This window comes from Parus major, chromosome 27, assembly GCF_001522545.3.
Source record: "Parus major isolate Abel chromosome 27, Parus_major1.1, whole genome shotgun sequence".
In the NCBI taxonomy this organism is placed as follows: Eukaryota; Metazoa; Chordata; class Aves; order Passeriformes; family Paridae; genus Parus; species Parus major.
The window spans coordinates 1,101,288-1,123,488 of record NC_031796.1 but is presented as its reverse complement, the minus strand read 5'-3'; the positions used below and the strand labels follow the sequence as shown (position 1 = coordinate 1,123,488).

Below are 22,201 nucleotides of genomic sequence, written 5' to 3'. Positions count from 1 at the left end.
GGAGGGGATGGAGACGTGGGGATGGAGGGGATGTGGGGATGGAGGGGATGCAGGAAGGAAATGGGCATTGAAGGATGGAAGAAGTGCAGGGGATGCAGATGAAGGGATGGGGATGCAGGGACAGAGATAGGGATGAAATGGAAATATGGAGATGAGGACAGGGGTGAAGGGATAGGGATTCAGGCATGCAGGAATGGGGATTCAGGAATGGGGATTCAGGAATGGGGATTCAGGAATGGGGATTCAGGAATGGGGATGCAGAATGAAGGGATGGATGAGGATGCAGGGATTTAGGGATGGAGGGGCATTGGCAAAGAGCTGTGAGGATGCTCTGGCCACATCCCCACCCCTCAGGGCCAGCCCTGCAGGTTCAGGGCTGTGTGGGGCCCCCCAGCAGTGCCCCCTCCCCGTCCCCCCCACTCACAGAGGGGGCGGCTCCGGTACTTGCGCACGGTTCTCACTTTCTCGGCGATGCAGTGCTGGGGCACAGAGAGACCCCAGAGTCAGCCCCAGCCCCCCCTGACCGCTCCAGGAGCCTCCTGCACACCCCCCACCCTCGGGGACCCCCCCTGGATCCTGTTTTGCACCCAGGACACCCTGAACCCTCCCACCCCCCCAGACAGGGGAGCCCCAAAGCCTCGGGGGAGGAGGTCACATCCAGCCCCTCAGGGGGGTCCCCTCTCCCCTGCCCCCATCCTGGGGGTCCCTCTGCCCCATCCCCCCCCAGAACCCACCAGTTTCTCCACATTGACCAGCCCGTCCAGGAGGGTCTTGCTGCCTTCATGCAGGAAGGTCAGATCTGGGGCAGAGAGGGGGTGATGGGGGGGTCCCATGGGCTGTCAGAGGGACCCCAACCCACCAAGGGGAAGCCCCCGAGACCCCCCCTCACCTTTGAGGATGAGTGGCACGAAGGGGATGAGTGGGGGCTTCATCTTGGCCAGCACCTCCCGGTAGGTCTTGTGGTTCCTGCAGGGGTCCTGGGGGGGAATTGGGGGGTCAGGCTTTGAGGGGGGCTCCCAGGGGCACCCTGGATCCCCTCCCCATCCTGGTGGCCCTGGGTGTGGGGCTGGTGGCCTGTTGGAGAGCGGCAAGGACACCCCAGGCCACCCTGGGACACCTCGGGAATGTCCCCTGCTCACCAGCACCCCAAACTCCCCTGGGGACCCCCCAAGACCCAGAGCAGCCCCCACACCCCTCACCCACCGTCAGGTTCTCAAACTTCCGAAACAGATTCTTGAATTTCCCTGGAAGCTTCTGGAAGACAAAAACGGGGAGAGGATAGGTAGCATCCGGCAGGGCCAGGGAGCACCAAAGAGGAGGGCAGGAGCATCCAGGAGGTTCAGGGAGAGCCCAGGAAAGGGTCAGGGAACATCTGAGGGTGTCCAGAAAGGCTCAGAAAGGTCTGGAAGCATCAGGGGTAGTCTGGGAGCATCCAGAGGACTCCTGGAAGCACTGAGGTGGGGGTGAGAGCTCCTGGAGGGTTCCAAGAGTGCTCAAAGTGGGGTCAGGAAGAATCCAGGAGAGGTCTGGGAGCAGCCAGTGTGGGCATGAGCATCCCAAGGGTCCTAGATGCACTTGGGCAGTGTCAGGGTCCACCCAGGGGTGGACTGAGAACATCCAGAGAATCCTGGGAGCACTGGAGAGTGGGGTGGGAGTGCCCAAGGACAGTTCAGGAGCACCCAGAGAAGTTCTGGGAGTACTGAAGGGGAAGGGAGTTCCTGGGGGGTTCCAAGAACACACAAGAGGCATCTGAAATAACCCAGGAGAGATCTAGGAGCAGCCAGGTGTGGGCACAAGCACCCCAAGGGTCCTGGGAGCACCCAGGGGCTGTCAGGGAGCAGCCAGGGGTGGTCTGGGAGCATCCAGAGAGTCCTGGGGAGCCTGGAGCGAGGGGTGGGAGCTCCCGGAGGGAACAGGTAGCAGACTGGGATCACCCAGGAAAGGGTCAGGGAGCACCTGGGGGCTTTCAGAAAGGCACAGGAAGATCTGGGAGCACCGTGGGGGTCAGGGGCACCCCAGCCCTCACCTCCCAGGTGAGGCGCAGGCGGCTGACGGCGGCGTTGTTGAGGCCGATGACGATGGCGTAGAAGGAGAGCATGTCCTGGTTCTGCTTACAGCTGGTGGGGGACAGCGTGAGGGGCGGGCTGGGCACCGCAGGGACCCTCCCCGCAGCCCCCCGTGGTCCCCCCACTCACATAGCAGCGATCTTGATGAGTTTCTTGAGCAGGTGGGCTCGCTTGCCCAGCCCCTCGCAGAGCAGCAGCTCCGTGCCCACCCAGTGCTGCACCTCACTGCAGCGCTGCAGCAGCAGCTCCAGGTTCGCCGTCTCCCGCCGGCCCCGCTCCCCGTGGAACACGTAATCCACGAATTCCAGCTGGGGAGGGGGGGACACACATTCCATCAGAGCCCCCCCTCTCGCCTTCCAGAGAGGGGCGAATCCCGCGAGCCCCCCATCCCCGGGTCCCCCCCAAACCTCGTGGATGCAGCGGAAGAGCTCCCAGTGGAAGGCTGTCAGGTGGTTGGCGACATCCTCGGGCTCGGCGCGGTGGATCTCGGTGTCCCCCGGGACCACCTGGATCTCCTCGGGCAGCGGCACCTGCGAGGGGACAGGGGACAGCGCTCAGGGGGTGTCACCCCCTCCCCGGTCCCCCCCGTTCTGCAGGGGGTGATGGCGGTGCCAGGGCCGGGCGGGCCATGGGGGGGTCCCTGCCGGGGTGTCCCCACCACGGGGCTCACCAGGGAGTCGAAAGTGTCCCTGGTGCAGGCGAAGAGGTGGCTGTTGATGCCCAGGGTGGTGAACACGCACTCCTCGCTGGGCTGCAGCACCGCTTTCTCTGCCGCGGGGCACAGGGTGGGGTCAGCACCGGCCGGACCCCCCCAGCCCCCGCTCGCAGCCTCCCCCCGGCCCCCCGGGCACCTCCGGACGAGGCCATGGTGACGAGGATGAGGGCGTCCCCGCGGGCGCTCTGCTCCTCCGAGTACTGCAGCTTCTCGGTGACCGAGGCCAGGATGTCCTGCACCGAGGCCGAGAGGCGGCTGCGGATGGTGACGTACGAGTGGTCGGGCATGTACACGCGGCAGAAAACTGGGGAGAGGGCGGGGGGTCAGCGCCGGGCACCCCCACACCACCCCGGGCACTGCCCACCGGGGAAACTGAGGCACGGAGCGGGCCCTGAGCAGACCCGCAGAGGGCACGGCCCCGTTCAGCGGCCGGTGGGTCACGGAGGGGACCCCAGTCTCCCTCAGCTCCCCCCACAGTCACTCACTCTCGTCAGAACCCCGAAATGCCACCCGGGTCTGCAGGCAGGAGTCGATGCGTCGGAAATGCCGGAACAGAGGCTTCACCTGCTTGTTCGGCGGGGGGGTCTCGTCGGCCACCCTGGGGATGGGGGGCACATGACAGGGCTCAGGCAGAGCCCCGGACCCCCGGGACTGCACCCCGAGACCCGCGGGGTGCCCCGGCAGCCCCCACCCACGGCAGGGTGGGCACAGGGAGGGCAGCAGGGCACGCTGAGGGTGCAGTGGGGAGGGGTCCGAGGCTGAGCATGGCCTCATTCCCCCCCCCCAGAGCGGGGCACAGTGCTGGATTGTGGAGGAGGGCAGCAGGGTGGGCTGCTACCACAACTCCTTGTCCTTCTTGGGGACTCCCTGACCCACAGGGACCCCCAGGACCCTCTGCCCTCCCCAGGGACCTCCTGGCCCAGAGGGAACCTCAGGGCTCCCTGCCCTCCCTGGGGAACCCTGACCGACGGTGACCCCTGCTCGCCCCTGGCTGCCAGGCACCCCCAGGACCCCCTGATCCTCTTCTCACTTGAGCTCCACGGTCTCCACGAGCTGGTGCAGCTTGATGATCTCGTCCTCCAGCTCGTGGTAGAGGGACGTGTCCTTCATGATGAGCAGGTAAAGCTCCTGTGGGGCGAGAGGGCTCAGGGCCAGGACTGCAGGAGACTGAGGGGGGGACACGGGAAGGGGACACCCACCTTGATGACCTTCCCGGCGCTCTCCTCCTCCTGCAGGAGCCCCTTGTAGGTCTCGAGGAAGTGCAGCAGCACGGCCAGCACCGCCCGCTTGCGCCGCAGCCCGGACCCCTCCTCCCAGTGCGCCGGGGGGCTGCCCGCAGCCAGCACAAAGGTGGCACTGTCAAGGAGGTGCCACGGCAAGGAGGGACCCTCGGCCACCCCCTCCAGCACCCACTGCACCGAGGGACCTCACTGAGGGTCGTTCTGACCTCCCTGGTAGCACCACACTGCCCACCTCGCACCCAAACCTGTAGCCCACCCTCATTGCATCCCAACCCCGTCCTTGCTGCTCCTGTGAGCCCCCCAGAGCACCCCGCTGCCCTCCCCATGTCCCACTTCTCCTTGCAACCTCATGCCCACCCTTTTGTCACCCTTACGGCCACCCTTGTGCCAGCTTGACAGCACCCTGGTGACGATGCTGGTGCCTCCTGGTTTCACCCTCATGCCAACTCTTGTGTCACCACCATGTCCCCTTCATGTCCCCCTTATGCCCACCCCCACTGCACCCCAATGCCCTCCTCATGGCCAGCCTCAGACCCCTCCTCACCCACCCTCGTGCCCACCCTCGTGGCCCCCAGGGCCCCCAGGATATTGCTGGTGCAGCTGCTGCAGGAAGCGCTCGGTGGGCAGGAACAGCGAGTGGGTGAGCACGATGTCATCCAGCAGCGACTCTGGGGGGACAGGGGGACAGGCGTGGGCACCCCCCCATGAGCCCCCCGACACCTCCGGGGGGTGGATGGCTGAGGGGAGCGATGGTAATTCGCAGGGTGACACCGGGAGAGGCTGAGCCCCACGCGAACCCCCCCGCCCCGCGCCAGCGCTGACTCAGGGCCCGCTCCCAGCCCCGGGGCAACCGGGCCCGGCCGAGCCGGTGTGGGGGCAGAGGCGCCGGCAGGGCGGGACCGGGGCCGCGACGCCCCGGCACACCCGGGAGCCCTGTGAGAGCCCGGCCGCGGGCACAGCAGGATACTGAGAAGGGAAACTGAGGCAGGCAGCTTGGGGCACAGCGGGCGGGTGCCACAGCCGGGTTCTCAGGGTGGCACCACCCTGTGAAGGTGTTGTGGCAAGGCCAGGTGAGCTGAGGGCCTGGTACAGACATCAGTCACCGGCAAGACCTTTGGACCAGGCACCGCTCCCTCGCCCGGCACCAGCGCAACCCTCGGCCCCGAGCGGGTCCCCAGCCGGGGGTGCCCGAGGGACTGTGCCCACGTGCCCAGGGGATCCTGCAGTGGGACCCCAGAGCCCTTCCAAGGCCCAAGGACCTGACCTGCGGAGGGGCCATGCAGAACATCCACCCAGGCAGTCCCCAGTCGCCCCCCAGACTGTTAACCCGGTCATGGATCAGGGCAGGGCAGAGGGTCCCCTGGCACTCCCGCGCCAGGCACAGCACCCACGGGGCCTCAGCTGCTGCTGAAAGCAGGACACAGGACAGGCAGTCTGGGGCACAGGGACAGGCAGTCTGGGGCACAGGGACAGGCAGGGGCACCAGCGGCACGAGGGGCGCAGGTACACGGCCCCCAGCTCTCCCAACCCCAAGTGCAGCCCCCTGCCAGTTTCTGTCTGTGGGGCAGGAGTTGAACACTCCCCCCATCCCTTCAGGTTGCAGCCCCCTCCAGTCCTGCCTCAGTTTCCCCATCCCTCTGCAGCACTCACACTGTACACCAGAGCCACAGGGAGGTTTCCCCGTGTCGGAACCCCCGTGCTGGCTCCTGCCCCCTTGCTCCCTGCCAACCTGGGCACCACCAGGCCTGGCAGCGTGTTTGTGCAGGGAGGACCTGGCACTGCCAGTCCCAGCTCGCCCCTACCCGAGGGCTCCTCTTGTCGGTGGTTGCACCCAATCCCGGCCTTGGCATCACTGGAGCTGGGGGCTGGCAGTGGCCTGGGGTCCCCGATGGCCTCTTGTCCCAGCAGCCAAGTGGGATTGGCCGGGACAGGGATCGCCGAGGTGGGGGTAGGCTCCCACCCACCTGCACCCAGCCTGGCTCCCACCCAGCTCTAGCACCAAAAAAACCCCAACACCCGGGCACGGGGAGCCACGGTGGGACAGCAGCCACTGTGCCAGTGGAAAGGGGCGTCCAACCAGCCCCCCCTCCACTGCAGCTCCAGTCGGGGCTAATTTTAGCACCAGGAGGATGTTAAGGACCATCCAACCAGGAGGTGGATGCTGCAGTGACTGCCGGTGCCTGGCCAACACCGGCCCCCACCGAGCTGGCGCTGCCATTGAGCCCATAACCCCTTGCCAGCCCTTCTGCCGCGCTGTCTTGCCCGGGGAACCCCTGCCCACCCCGCTGCCACGGACACCCTGCCCCGGCGGGGACCCAGCCTTGACCTTGTCACCCCTATCGGGCACCGCTGTGCCCTGCGCAGTGCTACCCGCCTCACCGGGCACCGGGGTCCCGCACCCCGCTGTCCCCCACCCCAGCATCCACCACCGCATCTCCCCCGCAAGCAGCGGCCGCCCCCGGTCTCTCCCCGCACCGCCGCATCGCCCGCGACCCACGCGCTCCCCGCCGCGGGCAGCCCCGCAGCCCGTCCCGGCGGTCCCGGAGCCCCGTACCTGCCCCGCAGCCCCTCCCGTGTGCAGCCGCCGGCAGCCGGTCGAGGAGCGCGGCCAGGAGCCGCTCGGGGGGCGCGGGCGCGGCGGGGGCGCAGCCGCAGCCGCAGCAGCACCGGGCGGCGGGCGGCGGCTCCGGGCTCGGCGGCTCCCGGTCCCGATCCCGATCCCGGTCCCGGTGGCGGTCGCAGCCCGGTGACGGGTCCTCAGGGGAGCGGAGCGGCGCCTCGGGCGGCCGTAGCTCCAGCCAGCGGCCCTCGCCCCCCGGTACCGGCCCCGCGGGCCCCGCCGGCTCCTCGGGGGAAGCGGGCGGGCGCGACAGGCTCTGCCGCCGCGGCGCCGGCACCGACCCCGGCCCCGGTACCTGCCCCGGGGGGGCGGCGGGGCGGACGGGCAGGTGCGAGCCCGGCTTCTTCAGCAACTTCTCCAGCGGCTTCATGGCCGCCCGGGCGCGGCGGCGGCGGTGGTTCAGGGGCCCATCGGCGGCGGTGGCGGCTCCGTTCGGCTCCGCTCGGGCTCGGGCCGCGGCGCCGTTCCCCGCCCGCCCCGCACCGGTTGCGCGTTGCGCCCGCCCCACACCGGCCCCGCCGCCAGCGCCGCCCCGCCCCGTTACGGCCCCGCCGCCGCCGACCCCGGCACCTGCCCGCCCCTTTCCCCGCACCGCCGCCGCCCCCGGGCCCGCCAACGGCACCTGCCCGCCCCCTCCCCGCACCACCGCACTCGGTACCGAACCCGCCCCGGGGCTGTGGTGACACCGGCTCGCAGCAGGACGCGGTCACCCCCCGCAGCCCCGCGCAGGTGATGCATTACACACCCCCGCATCCATCTCCCCGCATTCCCCTGTCGCATCCCCGGGGTACCACCACGGCGCCCCCTGCACCGTACAGCATGGGGGGACACAGCCCAGAGCCTGTCACCCCCCGGTTACACACCGCGACCAGGGGACACAGCCCCGCAGCCCCCCGCCACGTGCTGCCTCACAACCCCGGCACACCCCCGGCACACCCCCGTGCTCGGTCTCCCCCCGCACACCCGCACAGTCCCCCATGCCAGCCCAGGGGCACATGGCACCGCCCTTCCCCAGTGCTGCCCCTCCCCAGTGTTCCCTGCACGGGGGGCACATGCCCAGCTGTGGGGTGACCCGGACCCCCAGCCCAGCTCTCTGCACCAGCCGCAGCGTGAGAAAAGGCCGGGGGTGGGTGCGAGACCCCCCACCCTGGCACCCCTGGGGCTGAGTCCCCCCCGCGGGCAGGGTGGGCAGGTCGGGGTGGCTGCCAGACCCCATCCTCCGCTGCCTGCCAGGCTGGAACGGGCCCCGGCGTGCCGGGGCAGGTTCCGGGGAAGGTTTTGGGGCAGGGCAGGGCGAGATGTGGCGCTTGCCTAGGGCTGATCCTCCTGCTCCGCTCCCGCGGGGTGCAGAGCGCCCATCCTGCCCATGCCCGCTGCCCCCAGCCCCACCTCGTACTCTCTGGACAGGCCAGTGGGTGCAGTGCCCTTCTCCCTGGCCCACCCCCTGCAAAAACACGGCCCTGTGGTGGGATGGTGGCAGCGGCTGGGGGGACACAGCAAGTGACCCCATGGCCTCTGCTGGGCCCCACTGCCCAGGGGGTTTGGGTAGAGATGGAGGAACGAGGGTCCCGGCAGCTCCCGCTTTGTTCCCGCTTCGCCTCCACCCGGCAGTTGCCTGGCAACTCCATCCGTGCGGCTGCCAGAGAGCGGCAAAACACGTCCCCACATCCCCATCCCCAGCTGCATGAGGTCCTGCCGGGATGGCACAGCACGGCAAGGCCCGGCACGTCCCTCCTCTATTCCTCCAGCCTCCAGATCCCCCACACCCCATCCAATACCCCCAAAAAATCCCACTCTGCTGAGCTCCTCCATCCCCTTTCCCCACAGTATCCAGACAAGGATTCTCGAACCCGGGTGCAAGTGGTGCTGCTGGCCAAGTTCAGCCACGCAGAGAGGGGCTTCTCCTGACAGGAGGAGGGGAAACTGAGGCACGGAGACACCGAGACCCCACTTGCTGGTGGCAATGGGGATGCACTGAGCCACACGAGCAAGAGGGACCTGGAGCACTGTGTCATGTTGAGGGCAATGCTCCCCCTGGGAAAGGTGTCCCAGATCTGGCCTGCCCCATCCCCTCTCCCCATGTCGGCAGGGATGGGGGCACTGCTGGCGCAGAGCAAACTATTGGCTTAATTAATTTGCTGTTATTTCTCCTAATGAGCTGGGATCTGGAGCGGGCGCTTCCCTCGGTTGGCAGCCAGCGCATTCCCCCGCCCCGGCAGTGAGCTGGGGGTGCGAAGCCTCCAGGCACTGCTCAAAACAGACCGTGTGTAGGAGGGAAAAATTACACCCCGGGAAAAATCCCTCCCCAAGCCAGCTCCTTAACCCACTTCCCAGCTGCAGCGCTGGGAGAAGGGAGTCAGGCTTTTGGGGGAGAACTGCCATGAGATTGGGGCAGCTCCTCCATGAGGATCCCGTGAAGGGCCGAGCCAAATCCAGGACCATGCTCAGACCTGGTCCTGCTGCCAGGGAGGGAAACTGAGGCGGTGGCACTGGGGAGGGATGGGGTAGCACAGCAATACGGGCAGAAAGATGATACCTCCTGGTGCTGCTGCTGTTGCTGTTGGAACTGCTCTGGGACCCCCACCCTACTGCCAGAAGTGAAGGCAGGAATTGGGGAGTCCTGAAGGGAAGGGAGGAGAAGGAGGTGGGATGCAAAGGGGGGAGTTGGGGATCCCTGTGCCCCTCAAAACCACCCTTCCACCATGGCACTGGCAGGGCCCACCAGCATCCTTCCCCTGCCCAGCCTGGCTGCAGGAGGGTCACCGTGCTGCTCCATCCACAGGATCAGGGTGTAGCAGGAGTGGGGTACGTGCCCCCCACCCCTCTTTGGCGTGGGCAGGTGAGCGGGGGGCTGGCAGGAGGCTGCGCCTGCCGAGGCGGAGGCAGCGCAAATGTGCGGGTGGCAGCTCCTGCGCCACCAACACAACATCTGGTCCTTCCCCGTGAGCCAGTGAGGCTGGGGGAGAGCTGGGGGCTCACATCAGCCCCCAGAGAGACAAAGGGGCTCCCTCCAGCCCCGCTACCGGGGCAGAGCTGGACTGGGGATGAGTGGCAGCTGCTTCCTGGGATGTGGGGGCGGGAGCGGCTGGCACCAGGCACAGCAGAGCCGTAATTTCAGTCCCACCGTGAGCTCCTGAGAAGGGCAGAGCTGTACCCAGAAAGAACAGCCTGGCTCCTGGGAGGGAGCAGTTCCTGGGAGACAGCAGAGGCAGCACTGGTCCTGCCAGGGAAATTCAGATGGACACTGTGGGTCTCAGCCCCAGGAAGGACACACAAGAGCTGTCTGCTTCCTACAGCGCTGTTAGGGATGTGCATCTCACAGGATAGGAATCCAAATAAAACCAAAACCCCAGCATGGGGGTGTAAGGTTCAGGATTTTGTTTGTGTGACCAGTGCGTCAATGACACACACGGTGACATCTAAAACGTGAGGGGATTCTGCTTTGGGAATGTGGCTTCAGTGGCTGAAACAAGACGCAAAAAGTCAGTCACAAACACCAAAGAGAGAAGGAATTTCTGCTGGAGAGCCAGGCACAGATGAGGGACACAGAGGACAAGCAGGTGGGTGCCAGTCCCCCATCCTGGCCACAGATGGGGACGGGGTGGCCGAGCCACCTCTTGCTCGGTGACGTCCCCCTCACCCAGTGCCTGCGCCGGCAGCTGGCGCGTCCCCACGGCGTCCCGGCACGTGCTCAGGAGAGCAGCAGGAATCTGCAGGAATGGGCAGGAATCAGCAGCAGGCCCTGCCAAGTTTCCTAATGTAATTTGCAAACGGCTGCGAGGACGTGGCCAAACCGGAGCCGGAGCAGGGCCGGAGCTGCGGGGCTGGCGGGATGCGGGATGCAGAGCACTGCGGCACAGGAGAGCCAGCCAGGATCAGCGTGGCACAGCCACGGTGACAGTCACCCCAAAGGGGACACAAGGCTGCCGTGGGGAACTGAGGCAGGAGCTGGCGCAGGGCTGAGGTGCTTCCTTTGTGGGGCCGGAGCCCAGCCCGGTGCGTTGGGGCGGGTTCCAACACCCTCCGCAGCCCCAGCAGCAACACCCAAGTGCTGGGAGCAAACCTGGCCCTGCCGAGCTGGTTTGGGTGCTGGCTGGGCTGCTCGGGCAGCGTCAGGGTACTGGGTGCCCACAAACCTCCCCCTCTCTCTGTGTATTTGGCAGAGGGAGGGTGGAAATGTCCCAGGACAGTCCCCTTGCACTGCTGGAGGGGGCAGGGATGGGGGTCACCCTGTGGATTCCCACCTGAGAGCTCACACACGCCAGTTACCAACAGTTTGTTGGGAAAAGAATCAGGAGGAGCTCCTAAGTGGTTCCTGCCCAGGCAGTGCATTCCTGACAGCTTCCCACAGCTCCATTGCCCTTCCCCTGCTCCAAAAGTGGCAGAAATCAACTTGCTAATTGAAAAGAAGAATGACCTGGGGTGGGGGAGATGTCATTGCTGCTTACCCAAACAAATAAAAACAAAATACCCAAAAGAAACAAATCAGCTTTACTGAACGAGCTGCTTCATTCCTTAAATAAAAACAGAGACCACAATCAAGCCAGCAGAGTTTGACATCCCAGGAGGGAGCGGGGAACGTTTAGTAACGGGGAGAAGTTGGGAGAACGTGTGGCCAAGGACCGACTCAGGGGTTGGTTCTTTGGCGGCCCCAGCGCGGGGGAGAAGGGGGGTGGGCAGCAGCGAGATGGATTTTGGGAAGGCACCGCTCGGGCCACGGGGGAAGTGCCTGGTCCTGGGCACAGTGCAGGTGTCTCATCCCGCTGCCTCACCTCCGCGCAGGGAAGGAGCCGTTCCAAGGAGCAGCTTCCTCCTCGCCGAGGGGCCGAGTCTGGTGCTGGGATTCCTGTGGCCGTGTCCCTACGTGTTGCTCCTCTCCTTTGATTTTTCACCTTTGCTGTCCTGGGAGGGGGGAAGAGGGAAGAGCAGCAGAGGTTTAGGGCCCCCCAAACCCCTGCATGGGGGGGACAGTGCTATGGCTGTGTCTTGCCAGCAACCCCCTGTGGGTGGCAAGCCCCCCACCCGCCTCTCTGTGCCAGCCTCTCCTCATGGTTCCAGATTTTTCCACCATGAGGCCTTTCCAGGGTCCCTCCACCAGACAATTTGCTTCTCAGCCCTCCCCATGTACAGGAACCCACCAGCACATGCCTGCCCGGGTCTGGGCTTGCTTGGCTCCCATACGTGAAGGAGGTATGGAAAGGGAAACCAAAAACACACATGGCATTCCAGCACGCTCACACATGCACAGCTCACAGCACTGGAGCAAGGAGACCATTCCCAGCACAGGGAAGCACTCGCATCCTGAAAAACCTTTAACTCTACTGAGTTAAAGTACTGTGCTGCACTGAGTACTTTAACTCTGCTGAGTTCTCAACCTTCATCCTTCCAGAGAACTCCCTGCCTCCTAGCTCCTCCAGCCAGGGCTGGATTTTTCCCTCTCAAAATCGTCCTGTTCTCTACCCTGAGCAAATAAAATAAAAAAGAATCAACTTCAGACTTACTTTTTACGTGGTTTTAGTTTTAAAGATTTAAGTAACTCAAATTAACTGGAGCCCTGCTTACCACCTGCAACGAGAAGCTGAGGTTTGGGACAGGTCAGAGATGAGACAGTTTAAGACTTTCCCTTACAAAAGAACGACGTTATATTTTTTGGGGGGATGGGAGGGGGGAACTGCAGCCTCACACACAGACCAGTGACAACACACACACACAAGGACCAACGGTGAGGGGATGGTACCTCTGGAGGGGGTGGCTTGATGGTCACAGGCTGGGACGTCCGGCGGGGCGGGGAGGGCTTGGGCTGCACCTGCTGCTGGACAGTGTTGTAGTAGGTGACCCCCCCATACACCTGGGACTGCGCCTGCAGGAGCAGCAGGATCAGAGCTCCGGGCTGGGGGGCCCTGGCAGCCCCTCCTAGCACCCACTGGGGTTGGACAGCTGCCCCCAGCCAGAGCTAAGAGGGGCTGTGTGCCCCCCAGAGATCAGCTCCCGAGGCCCCACCAATGTCCCCCCAGTCTGGCAGGAACAGGACACAGCCTGTGCAGATGGGATTCCCTCACCCCGCAGCCCATGGAATGCCTGAACTTCCCAACGGCAGCTTTTCCACCTGGACACAGCTCCCCTGCACATCCAGCCCTGCAGCCTGGGGGAAAACTGCCCTCAGAGCAGGGTGAGGTCATGGCAGGATCAGCTGGAGCAGTGGGAAGGGCAGGGATGGTTGGGAGCTCAGGGAACATGCAGCTCTCCAGCCTTCCACGGCGTGTCAGCCCTGCTCCAGCCACGGCGCCAGGATCTGGTCTGCTCTGGTCTCATCTGCCTTCTCAAGGATCTGGTCTGATCAGCCTCCTCAGGGATTACATCTGCCCCCTCACAGGGATCAGATCTGGTCTGATCCTCAAGAGACATCCAATCCAGTCTGCCTCCTCAGGGATGTGATCTGCCTCCTCTCAGGAACCTGGTCTGCTCTGATCCATGTCCCTACAGGATCTGGTCTGATCTGCCTCCTCAGGGATGTGATCTGATCTGCCTCCTCAGAGACCCAATCCAATCTGCCTCCTGGCTGCCTGGCAGTGACCTTAGATACAGAGTTGGGCCATGGAGCAGGAAAATCCATCCCCAGGCTGCTCACACCAGCCAGTTCCCAGCCTCCATCTCAAACAGAGCTGACTTCCAAAGCCATTCCCAAAGTATCCTTGGCTCAGCAGGGCTCTGCAGGGGCTGTTCCATAAGGGAACACCTCAATTCCAGACCGCCCAGGACAGGACTTCACCCACTGCCTGCCATGCTCAGGGAGCTGCACAGCTGATCCACATCCCCTGCCAGGAACACCTCACAGAGCACACCCCACACTCCACAACACCCCATCACCTGCTCCTGCCTGGGGAGGAGCCGCGGCGCATCCGGCTTACCTGCGTGTTGGAATAGAGATGAGGAGGGGGCGGAGGGGGCAGAGCTCCAGGGGGGTAGGGGTAGCCAGGATTCCCGAAATTCATCACTCCAGGGGCGGAGAAGTAAGTCGGAGTGAGCAGCTGCTGCGGCGGGGGCTGGCCCGGGGGCATGGACACTGGTGGGGGGTAGAGGCCGGGGTTTGCCATGGCAGGGGGCGTCTGGTGGGCGTGTAAACCTGCAGGTGACGTGAAGCACACGGGGACGTCACCCAAAAAAGCCAGAGCATCCCTGGGCAGCAGCAGGAAGGAGCACGCTCTGCTCCAAGGCTGCAGCCCCACGCTGGGGAGGGACACAGAGCAGCAAAGCACAGCTCCCTCCCCAGCTCTGGATTCACCGGAACCAGGCATGGCCCCACTGCAACTCCACTGCAGGAAACGATTTGTGTGGGCAAGCAGAGAACATGTTCGACAGCTCCCAGTTCTGCTTTTTCCTGAGCTACAGGGCCAGGGAGTGAGGAACCAGCCCAGTGCCCACAGAAGGGAGTGGCCCAGCCTGGTGAGGCCCCTCAGGGACCTGCAAATATCCAGCTGGGAGGTGCCAAAGGTTCAGTTCCCCTCATCCTGCACTGTCTGGAAGCTCCAGCAACACCTATTTTTGTTTTCCTTAAAACTGACACTGGTTCAGCCTCACTGCAGGAGGGAACAGGTCTCTTCCATGTTGTAGAAATTAAGGAAAATGGATTCCCCCTTTGATAGAGGCTGTGAATGAGCAGAGCTCTCTGTTCCCCAGGTCCAGGAGTGTCCCACTGGCTCCTCACCTGGATGAGGGAGGTGCATCTCCGGCTGCACAATCATCCCTTGGGGCGGCAGCGGGGCTGGGTTCTCACCGTGGGTGTAGATTGGTCCCTGGAATTGTACTGCAACAACACATGACAGGCTGTGAGGAAAAGCTCCATGGAATTTCATTCCCCTGCAGCCTGGCACACACAGCCCAGCCCGCCCCGAGGGCTCCCACGGCACACAGAGGCTCCTGGGCTCACAGATGCCACATGCTCCCTAAAGAAAAGCCTTCTACTCTCTTCAGAAACTAGAAAAATACTCAGGGAATTTATTCTCTAACACTCTAAATGCTGGAGGGAATTCCTAATCCATCCCCAGTCCTGTTCTCCCCATGCTCAAACGTCAAAGACCTGACTTAAAGTTCAATTTAAATCCCAGTTCTTGGGAAGAATTGGGGTGTTCTAAGAGCCCTGGCACAGAGAGGGGATAACACTGAGGATAATTCCATGGGTTTAAATACAACCAAGCAGGCTCCCAGCTTCCTTAGAGACACTGTGTGAGGGGACACTGGGCCACTACAACAAACAAAAGAGGAGACAAAGTCCCAACCCTGACAGGAGTGGGGGGATCCCTGCTCCAGCTGCTCAGCTCTGAGCACACATGGAGCCACAGGAGCAGGAAGGAAACACTCACATGGGTCGTAGTAGTGCCCTTCCACGATGCTGATGTGCATGGGGGGCGCAGGCTCAGGCACGGGGGGTCTCTGCCGCTGCGATGAGTAGCGCTTCACACGGCCCCCCGGCACTGCCTGCGAGAATCCAGGGGTCAGGGGGACTGTGAGGCACCCACCCGACACTCCTGACCCCCCCAAACCTCCGCTGGGTCACCCCCAAACACCCCCACAAGGGAAAGGCTGAGACATCAACAGCCTGTAATTACCACAACCCCAAGACAATTAGAGCCCGTCTCCCGCGCGCCGCGCAGCCGGAGTCACACTCCGGGATCACGCGTTACCATCTCCTCCATCCGGTTAAACTGCGGTGGTGGCCCAGTTCCCACGTGCACATGGTTGGGAATACCTGAGGAAGGAACAGACTGCTTATTACTGTGGTTTGTGCTGGTTCCCAGGCTGGAGCTGTCTCGCCTGGGGGTGTGGCTGTGGCTCAGCTCTCGCTCCCATGACACAGAACATTTGGACTTCAACACCCGGGTGATTTTAAATATTTCTGGGACAAATTAGAGGCTGTTTTGTCACTGCACGCTCACCCATGGTGCTCAGAAATGCCTAAATCCTGCTTGAAAACTAAACCCCCAGCTTGAAACTCAGGTCCTGCTCTGAGCTCTGTGTCTGCTGAGACACAGATCTCTTCCAGGTGGATCAAGGGTCCATGTGGGATCTGCAGCTGCAGTTTAAACCCTCTGCAGGATGTAAACACTTTCATCACAGGCTTTGGATTCAAATTTTGGATGAATCTTTGGATTCAAACAGCAAACTGAATCCATGTGAATTGGCAGCAAAGTGAATTTTAAACCATGGCTCAAAACCACAGTGCCAAGGTGATCACAAGTGATTCCAGGGAGTAAAAATGGGTAAAACAAACACTGGAAGTGCTCATGGATCACTGACAGCACCAGTACAGGCAGAGGGATACAGAACAAACTGATGGGAGCCAAATGCTTCCCAGAATAACTCCTCCCTCCTCTGCTAGGGACAAAAAAGGGACAGCAGTCATCATCCTTCTCACAGCAGAACATGATCATGTACCTGCAGCCAGGAGCTGGCCTGTAGAAATTTGGGAAGATGCTTCATTTTTGTGCATTAAAAAAAAACCCAAACCAGACAATCTCAGCACTTTTGAACTTTCATCCCACTGTGACATTTCCAGCCTGTCCAGGGGTCTGTTCTCACAGACTTCACAGTCCCACCAGTACCAAATGATTTCTGGTTCCATGACCTCAACCTCCCAGATGCTTATGAAAGCAGCAAGTCTTCTCCTTGCTCCAGTTTTACTCCCCTCGGGAAGCATTCTAACACTTCCCAGAACAGACTCTAATTCTGCAAAGGCATAATTATACCTGGGTGACCTCTCTGTGGATGTGCAACTGCAGCTGTCCTCAGCTAGCACCAGAGTAACTCTGTCCCATGTCCCTCCCTCCACCCAGGCACAAAGGGATTTGCCAATCCCAGCCAGGCCTTGGCTATTGGCAACCAAATCCCAGTGCCTGGAAATGAGCTGACAAACAGGGAGAAGTTCCTTCCTGCTCTGAGAGGACACTACAGAGCCCAGTTATTGATCCTTATCTCATGCTCTCCTGCAGCAGAGGTCAGTCTTGCTGTGATTCACATCACAGAGAAAGGATCTCCCCTTCCATCCTTCCCAACTCTCATTCTATTCACCTACACTGAAATGTTTAACTTTTTAATTTCCCTTTTCCTCTGCTGCTGTATCCATTTTCTCAGCAGGAACCATCATTCTGCACCTCCCCTGGGACAGGGCTCGGACAGAGACAGCTCAGCTCTGACCAACAGACCAGGTGGCACTGGGCTGCTGGAAAACCAGGAGGGACACTTACCCCTCATCTCCCGGGGCGGGATGAACTGGGACTGCCCCGGGCTCCAGTTCTGCTCTGTCAGGTTCATCTGGGTCATCTCCTGCTCAAGTCCATCCACGCTGGATTCCACTGATGACTCCCAGTTGCTCTTGGCTGGCGGGGGGGAGGTCTCGGCCGGCGTGGGTTTCGGAATCGCGGGAGCCAGCCCCTCGGAAGCAGGCACTTCCTCCGCCAGCTTCCCCGCCTCCCCAGCCTTGACTCTGGTCCTTCTTGCCCGGGAATAAGATTTCTTCTCGACTGGTCTGTCTGGTGGCGGCTGTGCAGCGTCAGCAGCCGTGGCTTGGTTTTCCAGAGCCCCCTCCTCCTTCCCAGGGCTGCCGTGGACATGTGCCATCTCCAACTCAGGGGACGTGTCCCTTGACGGGCTCTGCTCTGCACGTTTCCCGCGGTAGCCGCTCTCCTGCTTGGCTTGTTCCCCGTTCCGGTGTGGGACGGTCGCCTCCGAAGCCCGGTAGCCTGGACGGGTCTCCTTGTAGCCCCCCATCCTGGGGTAGTTTCTGGCAGGGGGCATCCTGCCAGTGCTGGCAGAGCTGCGGTTGTTGAAGGACCGTGGAGGAGCTGAGGGGCTCTTGGCACCCTGGTGCCTGGGGGGCTTGGGGGGCCTCTCGTTGGACCAGTTGGGGTCTCGCTGAGGGGGACTGCCAAACCTGAGGGAGAAAAATAGAACAATTCACTAGAAACAAACCCCTGGGTGGGAGGAATCATTGTGTCTGGAAACACCTCCCCAGCATGCACATCTAGAAATCCCAGGAACACGGTCCTATGTGACAGAGCTTTCCTTCTTCAGAGCTCCAGACCTGGCCCCTCTCCCTGGGACAATCCAGGCCCTGGTGTAACTCTGGGGCTCACCGAGGTTTGCGCATCCTGCGGGGTTTGATCTCGTCGGGGTTGTGGGCTGAGCGGATGTCATATCCATACAGCGCGATCAGCTCCTGCCTGGTCTTGGGGGCCTGCTCATCCTCACGGAACTTGTCGTGTTCCCAGCGCCCCTCGTCCTTCCACAGCTTCCGCTGACGACCCTTTGGCCTGGAAAAGGGACACAGGGAGAAGCACGGGGCTGTAAGGCCAAGATTTGGCAGTTTTGAGCAGTTCCACAAACAGAGCCCGAGCGTTTCTGGGGCAGGGAATGCACAGGACGCAGCATCCCTCCATCCTCCTGCTCCTCCTGCCCAGGAGCTGCTGGTGACCCACTGCTATTTGGGAAAAGCAGCTTAAAGAGTCACTGCTGCTTGGTGTGAGGCACTTTTTTTGTGCATTTTTTGCATCTCTCCTTCAAAACAAAGAGCTGAAGTGTCCTGACAGGATACAGAGCGGGTAATGAAAGCACAGACCTTCCCAGAGCATCCCACTGAAACAAGGAGCCCTGCTGCCAGAGGCTGGCCTGGAAGCTGCCCCTCCCAGAGCCCCAGGGGGACACTCACATACCTGACCTCCTCCTCCTGCGTCTGCCCTCGGAGGTCGTGCTCAAAGAAGAGCCCCTTGCGCGGGATGTACGCCGGGTTCTTCCGATCCTCATCGTCGTCCAGGTGCTTGGGAACCTTCTTCCCAACTTTCTTCTCCACAGGCTCCGTGCTCTCCTGTCAGAACCAGGGAGCTCTCACCACTGCAGCAGTCCTGCTGCCAGCCCCCAGCCCAGAGCCGTGGGACACCCACCTGCCCGTCCCCGCTCTGCCGCTCGCCCGTCACCGCTCCCTTGGGATCCGCCTTCTCACTCCCCTTCTCCCCTCTGGCTGCCGACTCGCAGGAATCGTTGCTGTCCTGCTTCAGCTCCACCTTGGAGCTTTCTTCCTCGCTGTAATCCTCTTCCTCTGCCTGGGAGACACCCAGTGACTCAAACATGCTCCATTAGGAACAGATCTGCCAGTAATCTCCCCAAATCTGGAGTCAGATCCAGCAACAGATCACCCAGAAATTCCCTCATTCTGGAGTTAGATCCCTGTTCCAGCTGTTAGATGTGACTCTTCCAAAGCAGACAATTAGCTCCTAGAATTCTTCCTATCCCCATATTTTTACAGGAAAAGCAAAGGTTAAACCCAACCTCTCCCAAGAGAGGGAGGATTCAACAGGCTTTCTGGAATGGAACTGGGATCAGCTGCCCCACAAAGATGCGGCATCCGACCACCCCAAAAAGGCTCCTGCACACTGGGAAGATTGGTGATCTCAGGTCCTTCCTTCCACACTGAGGGCCTGGATCCAGCCAGGGCCACGTTTCCAAATTCCCTGGAGTTCCTCAGCTGACTCACTCTGCTCAGGAGCATGACCTGGTTTCACCCCCAGGAGCCTCCGGAGGCTGGAGCCGAACTAAAAATAGCTCGGGGTGATTAACCAAACCCTGCTCCATTTTCCTCTTTCAACACAGCCTTTGCACATCGGCTGCTCCCGGTGTTTACGGCGGGGAAGCCCAGGCTGGGCATTATTTTTAGGTACAGGAACAGAGTCATCCTGGCACGGCAATGATGCAACAACCCCGCTGCCACCGGGAGCCTCCACGTGGGATTCCAGGCTGGAAGAGCTCTGGGAGATGCCTCATCACCCCTGCAGCCTGCAGAGTTCCTTCCTTGTTAATAACATAGATTAATTCCCAAATAAACAGCTTGGATTTCCTCTGCCTAGTGGTTTGGATGTTCTCTAGCCACTGTTTCCCTCAAGATTCCCAAAAGAGAGATGGATTTTCCTTAGAAAGCCTTCACTATATTCCTTAGAGACCAGAACTTCTCTAAACTCCCTGTACATCTCAAACTTTATAGAGTTCTGAACTAAAAATCCATGGGAACCTGCAGCCCCCAGGCAGGGGTGGGATGGGATTCCCTCAGCACCCCCCCAGCTCCCAAAGTGCATCCCCCTTCCAGCTGCTCCCTCAGAACACAGGGAAGCTCCTGGGATGCTCCCAACCACCACTTTGCTTTTTAATTCCAACTAATTAAAACCCAACAAGCATCCCACACTCCTCCCACACCCTTCCTGGCCACAGCAAATCCAGTTCCCAGTGTGAGGAGCCAGAAGGGTTTTCCCTCGCCCTACACTGGTCCCAGTGCCAGGGGCTGGGACTGGGGGAGGCCATTTCCTCAGGAGACAGAGGGGTCAGTGGAAGAGATCCAAGGACACAAACTGGGCTGGTGCTGAAATTCCACGAGAATCAATGGCTCAGCAGGACAGAGATCAGCCTTACCTCCGAGTCCTCGGCGCTTTCATAGTCGGAGAGCACGGCTGTGGGGAGGGAAAGGAGGTGGGGTCAGGGCAGGGCTGGACAAGGCTCCTCTGCCATGGGACCAAACCCCTTCCAAAGGGAATCTGGATGCCAGCACCACCCTGGATCAATGCCACAACCAGCTCAGGAGGGAGCAGGAGAGAGTTTGGGATATGTTTGCCTGCTGTCACAAGTGAGTATTTGGCACGGCAACAATCACAGGATTGTTGGAAAAGCCGTTTTGTCTGGTTTTTACTTTTTTTGCACAAAAACAGCCCTGCCCAAGAGCCATCACTCACCATCTCCTTCGATGCCATCCTCGCTTTCCTGCAGAGAGAGAAAAGAAAGGGGTGTTAGAGGAGGGGAGGGCAGCAGCCAGGTCCCAGCAACATGGAATCATGGATTCATAAAACCATAGAATAATGGAATTGTTTAGATTGGAGAAGATCTTTAAGATCAAGTCCAACCTTCAACCAGCACCAGCCCCATGTCACCACTAAACCATGTCCCCAAAAGCCACATCCACGCTTTTTTTACACTTCAAGGATGGGGATTCCACCACTCTGTGGGCAGCCTGTGCCTGACCAAACCTTCCATGAAAAAAATTTCCCTCAAAACATACTTTCTTAGTACACACTACCCTAATACCTTCTCCTAACAGCTGCTCTTTTGTCCTAATGTCCATTTTTCCTAATACCCAGCATCCCATGATCCCAGACACGAGGACAGCAAGGGCTGGCCCTGACCCTATTGCATCCACCCTTGGAACTCCAGCTGCAGTGAACAAGAAGTAAAAAATTCCAGGCTCCCAGAGCCTTTCTCCAAGAACCTTCTAGAGCAGCCACAGCGGGGGAATATCGAGAGCAAATCACAGCCTGTGAGTGCTGGGGGTCTCCAGGGAACAGGGGAGCCAGGATCCTTCCCTCACCAACCGAGAGCCAGGGAAAGGGCAAAACCAGGGAATAATAAAGAGAGGCTGAGCAGGACCCAGCTCAGGGAAGGGGCTGGATGAAGTGAACAGCTCAGAGCAGGAACAGTGCTCAGTAAAACTGCTGCCCAGGGAAGCTGTGCCTGCCCCATCCTTGGAAGTGTCCAAGGCCAGGTTGGGCAGGGCTTGGATTAAACTGGGATAGTGGAAAGTATCCCTGCCCATTGTAGAAGGTGGAACTGGATGAGTTTTTTTAGTTTTTTAAGGCTCCTTTCAAACCAAAACAGTCCATAATTCCAGCATAAAAACAAAGATCAACCAAACAGTAGAGGAAAAACAACCCTAGAGCACAAACAACCTGACCAAGGCAACAAGATAAACCCAAAACCACCAGAGAAAAACACACAGGGAGTCAGGGGGAGCTGGAAATAACCAGCCCTGGAACCCAAAACAGGAAAGAGCTGGAAATAACCACCATTAGAACCCAAACCAGAAGGGAACTGCAGCTGGATGTGAACTGCAAGAACAGGACTGCACGGCGGGTGCAGACAGCAGCACCCACCCTCCACCTGCCCTTGTTGCAGGGACTCCAGGAGCAGGGACAGGATCTCAGAGTGGGGAGACCAAGCTATGGGGCACAGGGAGCCAGAGCAAAGCCCCTTGCCTGGTCCTGGGGGGCTGCAGTGCCCTCCCCACCTGAGGCTGCCCCAGCCCAGCTCTCCCACACACACTGGGGGAGGGTTCATGGTAATTCCCCCAATTCCCCCGACTGGCGCTCCCTCAGCTCTCCACCCTCCACTCTGTCCCCAGTGTCCCCACGGGTGTAATATCATCCCCCCAGCTTCCCCCACGCCACCCGGACACCAGAGCCCCTCAGCCCTGCCACTCCTCCCCAAGGCCCTCCTTAGACACCAGAACTCCTCTCTCAATGCCCCCATCTTCCCCCCGGGACCCCCAGACACCAGAACATCCCTCAGCCCCCTCCCTCCTTTCCCCAGGGCCCCCCGCGATCTCCCCAGACACCAGAACACGGCCCTCAGACGCCTCCCCGGGGCCCTCAGTGTCCCCAGGCTCCCCGACCTGCCCCCGGCCACACTCAGACCCCGGAGGGCCCCGTTCCCGAGGTCCCCCCAGCCCCTCACTCACACACTCCGACTCGGCCGC

At 61.3% G+C, this 22,201-nt stretch overlaps 2 protein-coding genes across 2 annotated transcripts; both read right to left on the bottom strand.

The window, feature by feature from the left end:
* Positions 1 to 10: 10 nt before the first annotated feature.
* On the bottom strand, positions 11 to 7,107 carry RAPGEFL1 (Rap guanine nucleotide exchange factor like 1). Its single transcript, XM_015651027.1, has 14 exons — positions 6,577 to 7,107; positions 4,612 to 4,690; positions 3,981 to 4,131; positions 3,812 to 3,909; positions 3,267 to 3,379; positions 2,918 to 3,085; positions 2,737 to 2,834; positions 2,474 to 2,596; positions 2,196 to 2,374; positions 2,027 to 2,117; positions 1,204 to 1,254; positions 890 to 977; positions 735 to 799; positions 11 to 479 (listed from the first exon to the last, which is right to left on the bottom strand). Exons 1-14 carry the CDS (start codon positions 7,010 to 7,012, stop codon positions 351 to 353), a joined length of 1,869 nt encoding a protein of 622 aa, XP_015506513.1. The 5' UTR covers positions 7,013 to 7,107; the 3' UTR covers positions 11 to 350.
* Positions 7,108 to 11,110: 4,003 nt separating this feature from the next.
* CASC3 (CASC3 exon junction complex subunit) lies at positions 11,111 to 22,201 on the bottom strand (the record flags this gene model as incomplete). Its single annotated transcript, XM_015651039.1, has 13 exons — positions 11,111 to 11,544; positions 12,380 to 12,502; positions 13,551 to 13,765; positions 14,348 to 14,446; positions 15,003 to 15,117; positions 15,324 to 15,388; positions 16,884 to 17,569; positions 17,772 to 17,948; positions 18,348 to 18,499; positions 18,576 to 18,734; positions 20,092 to 20,129; positions 20,409 to 20,436; positions 22,184 to 22,201. Coding segments are annotated over 13 exons (1,917 nt in total), but the record flags the coding sequence as incomplete, so codon positions are not given.

Bases quoted from the DNA above. Each gene is read 5' to 3' on its own strand.
- RAPGEFL1 (XM_015651027.1), bottom strand. From the start codon at position 7,012: ATGAAGCCGCTGGAGAAGTTGCTGAAGAAGCCGGGCTCGCACCTGCCC. The intron at 2,835-2,917 runs GTGCCCGGGGGG...GCCCCGCGGCAG, and splicing joins CACCATGGCCTCGTCCGGAG to AGAAAGCGGTGCTGCAGCCC. The intron at 1,255-2,026 runs GTGAGGGCTGGG...TTTGTCTTCCAG, and splicing joins GCCTGCGCCTCACCTGGGAG to AAGCTTCCAGGGAAATTCAA.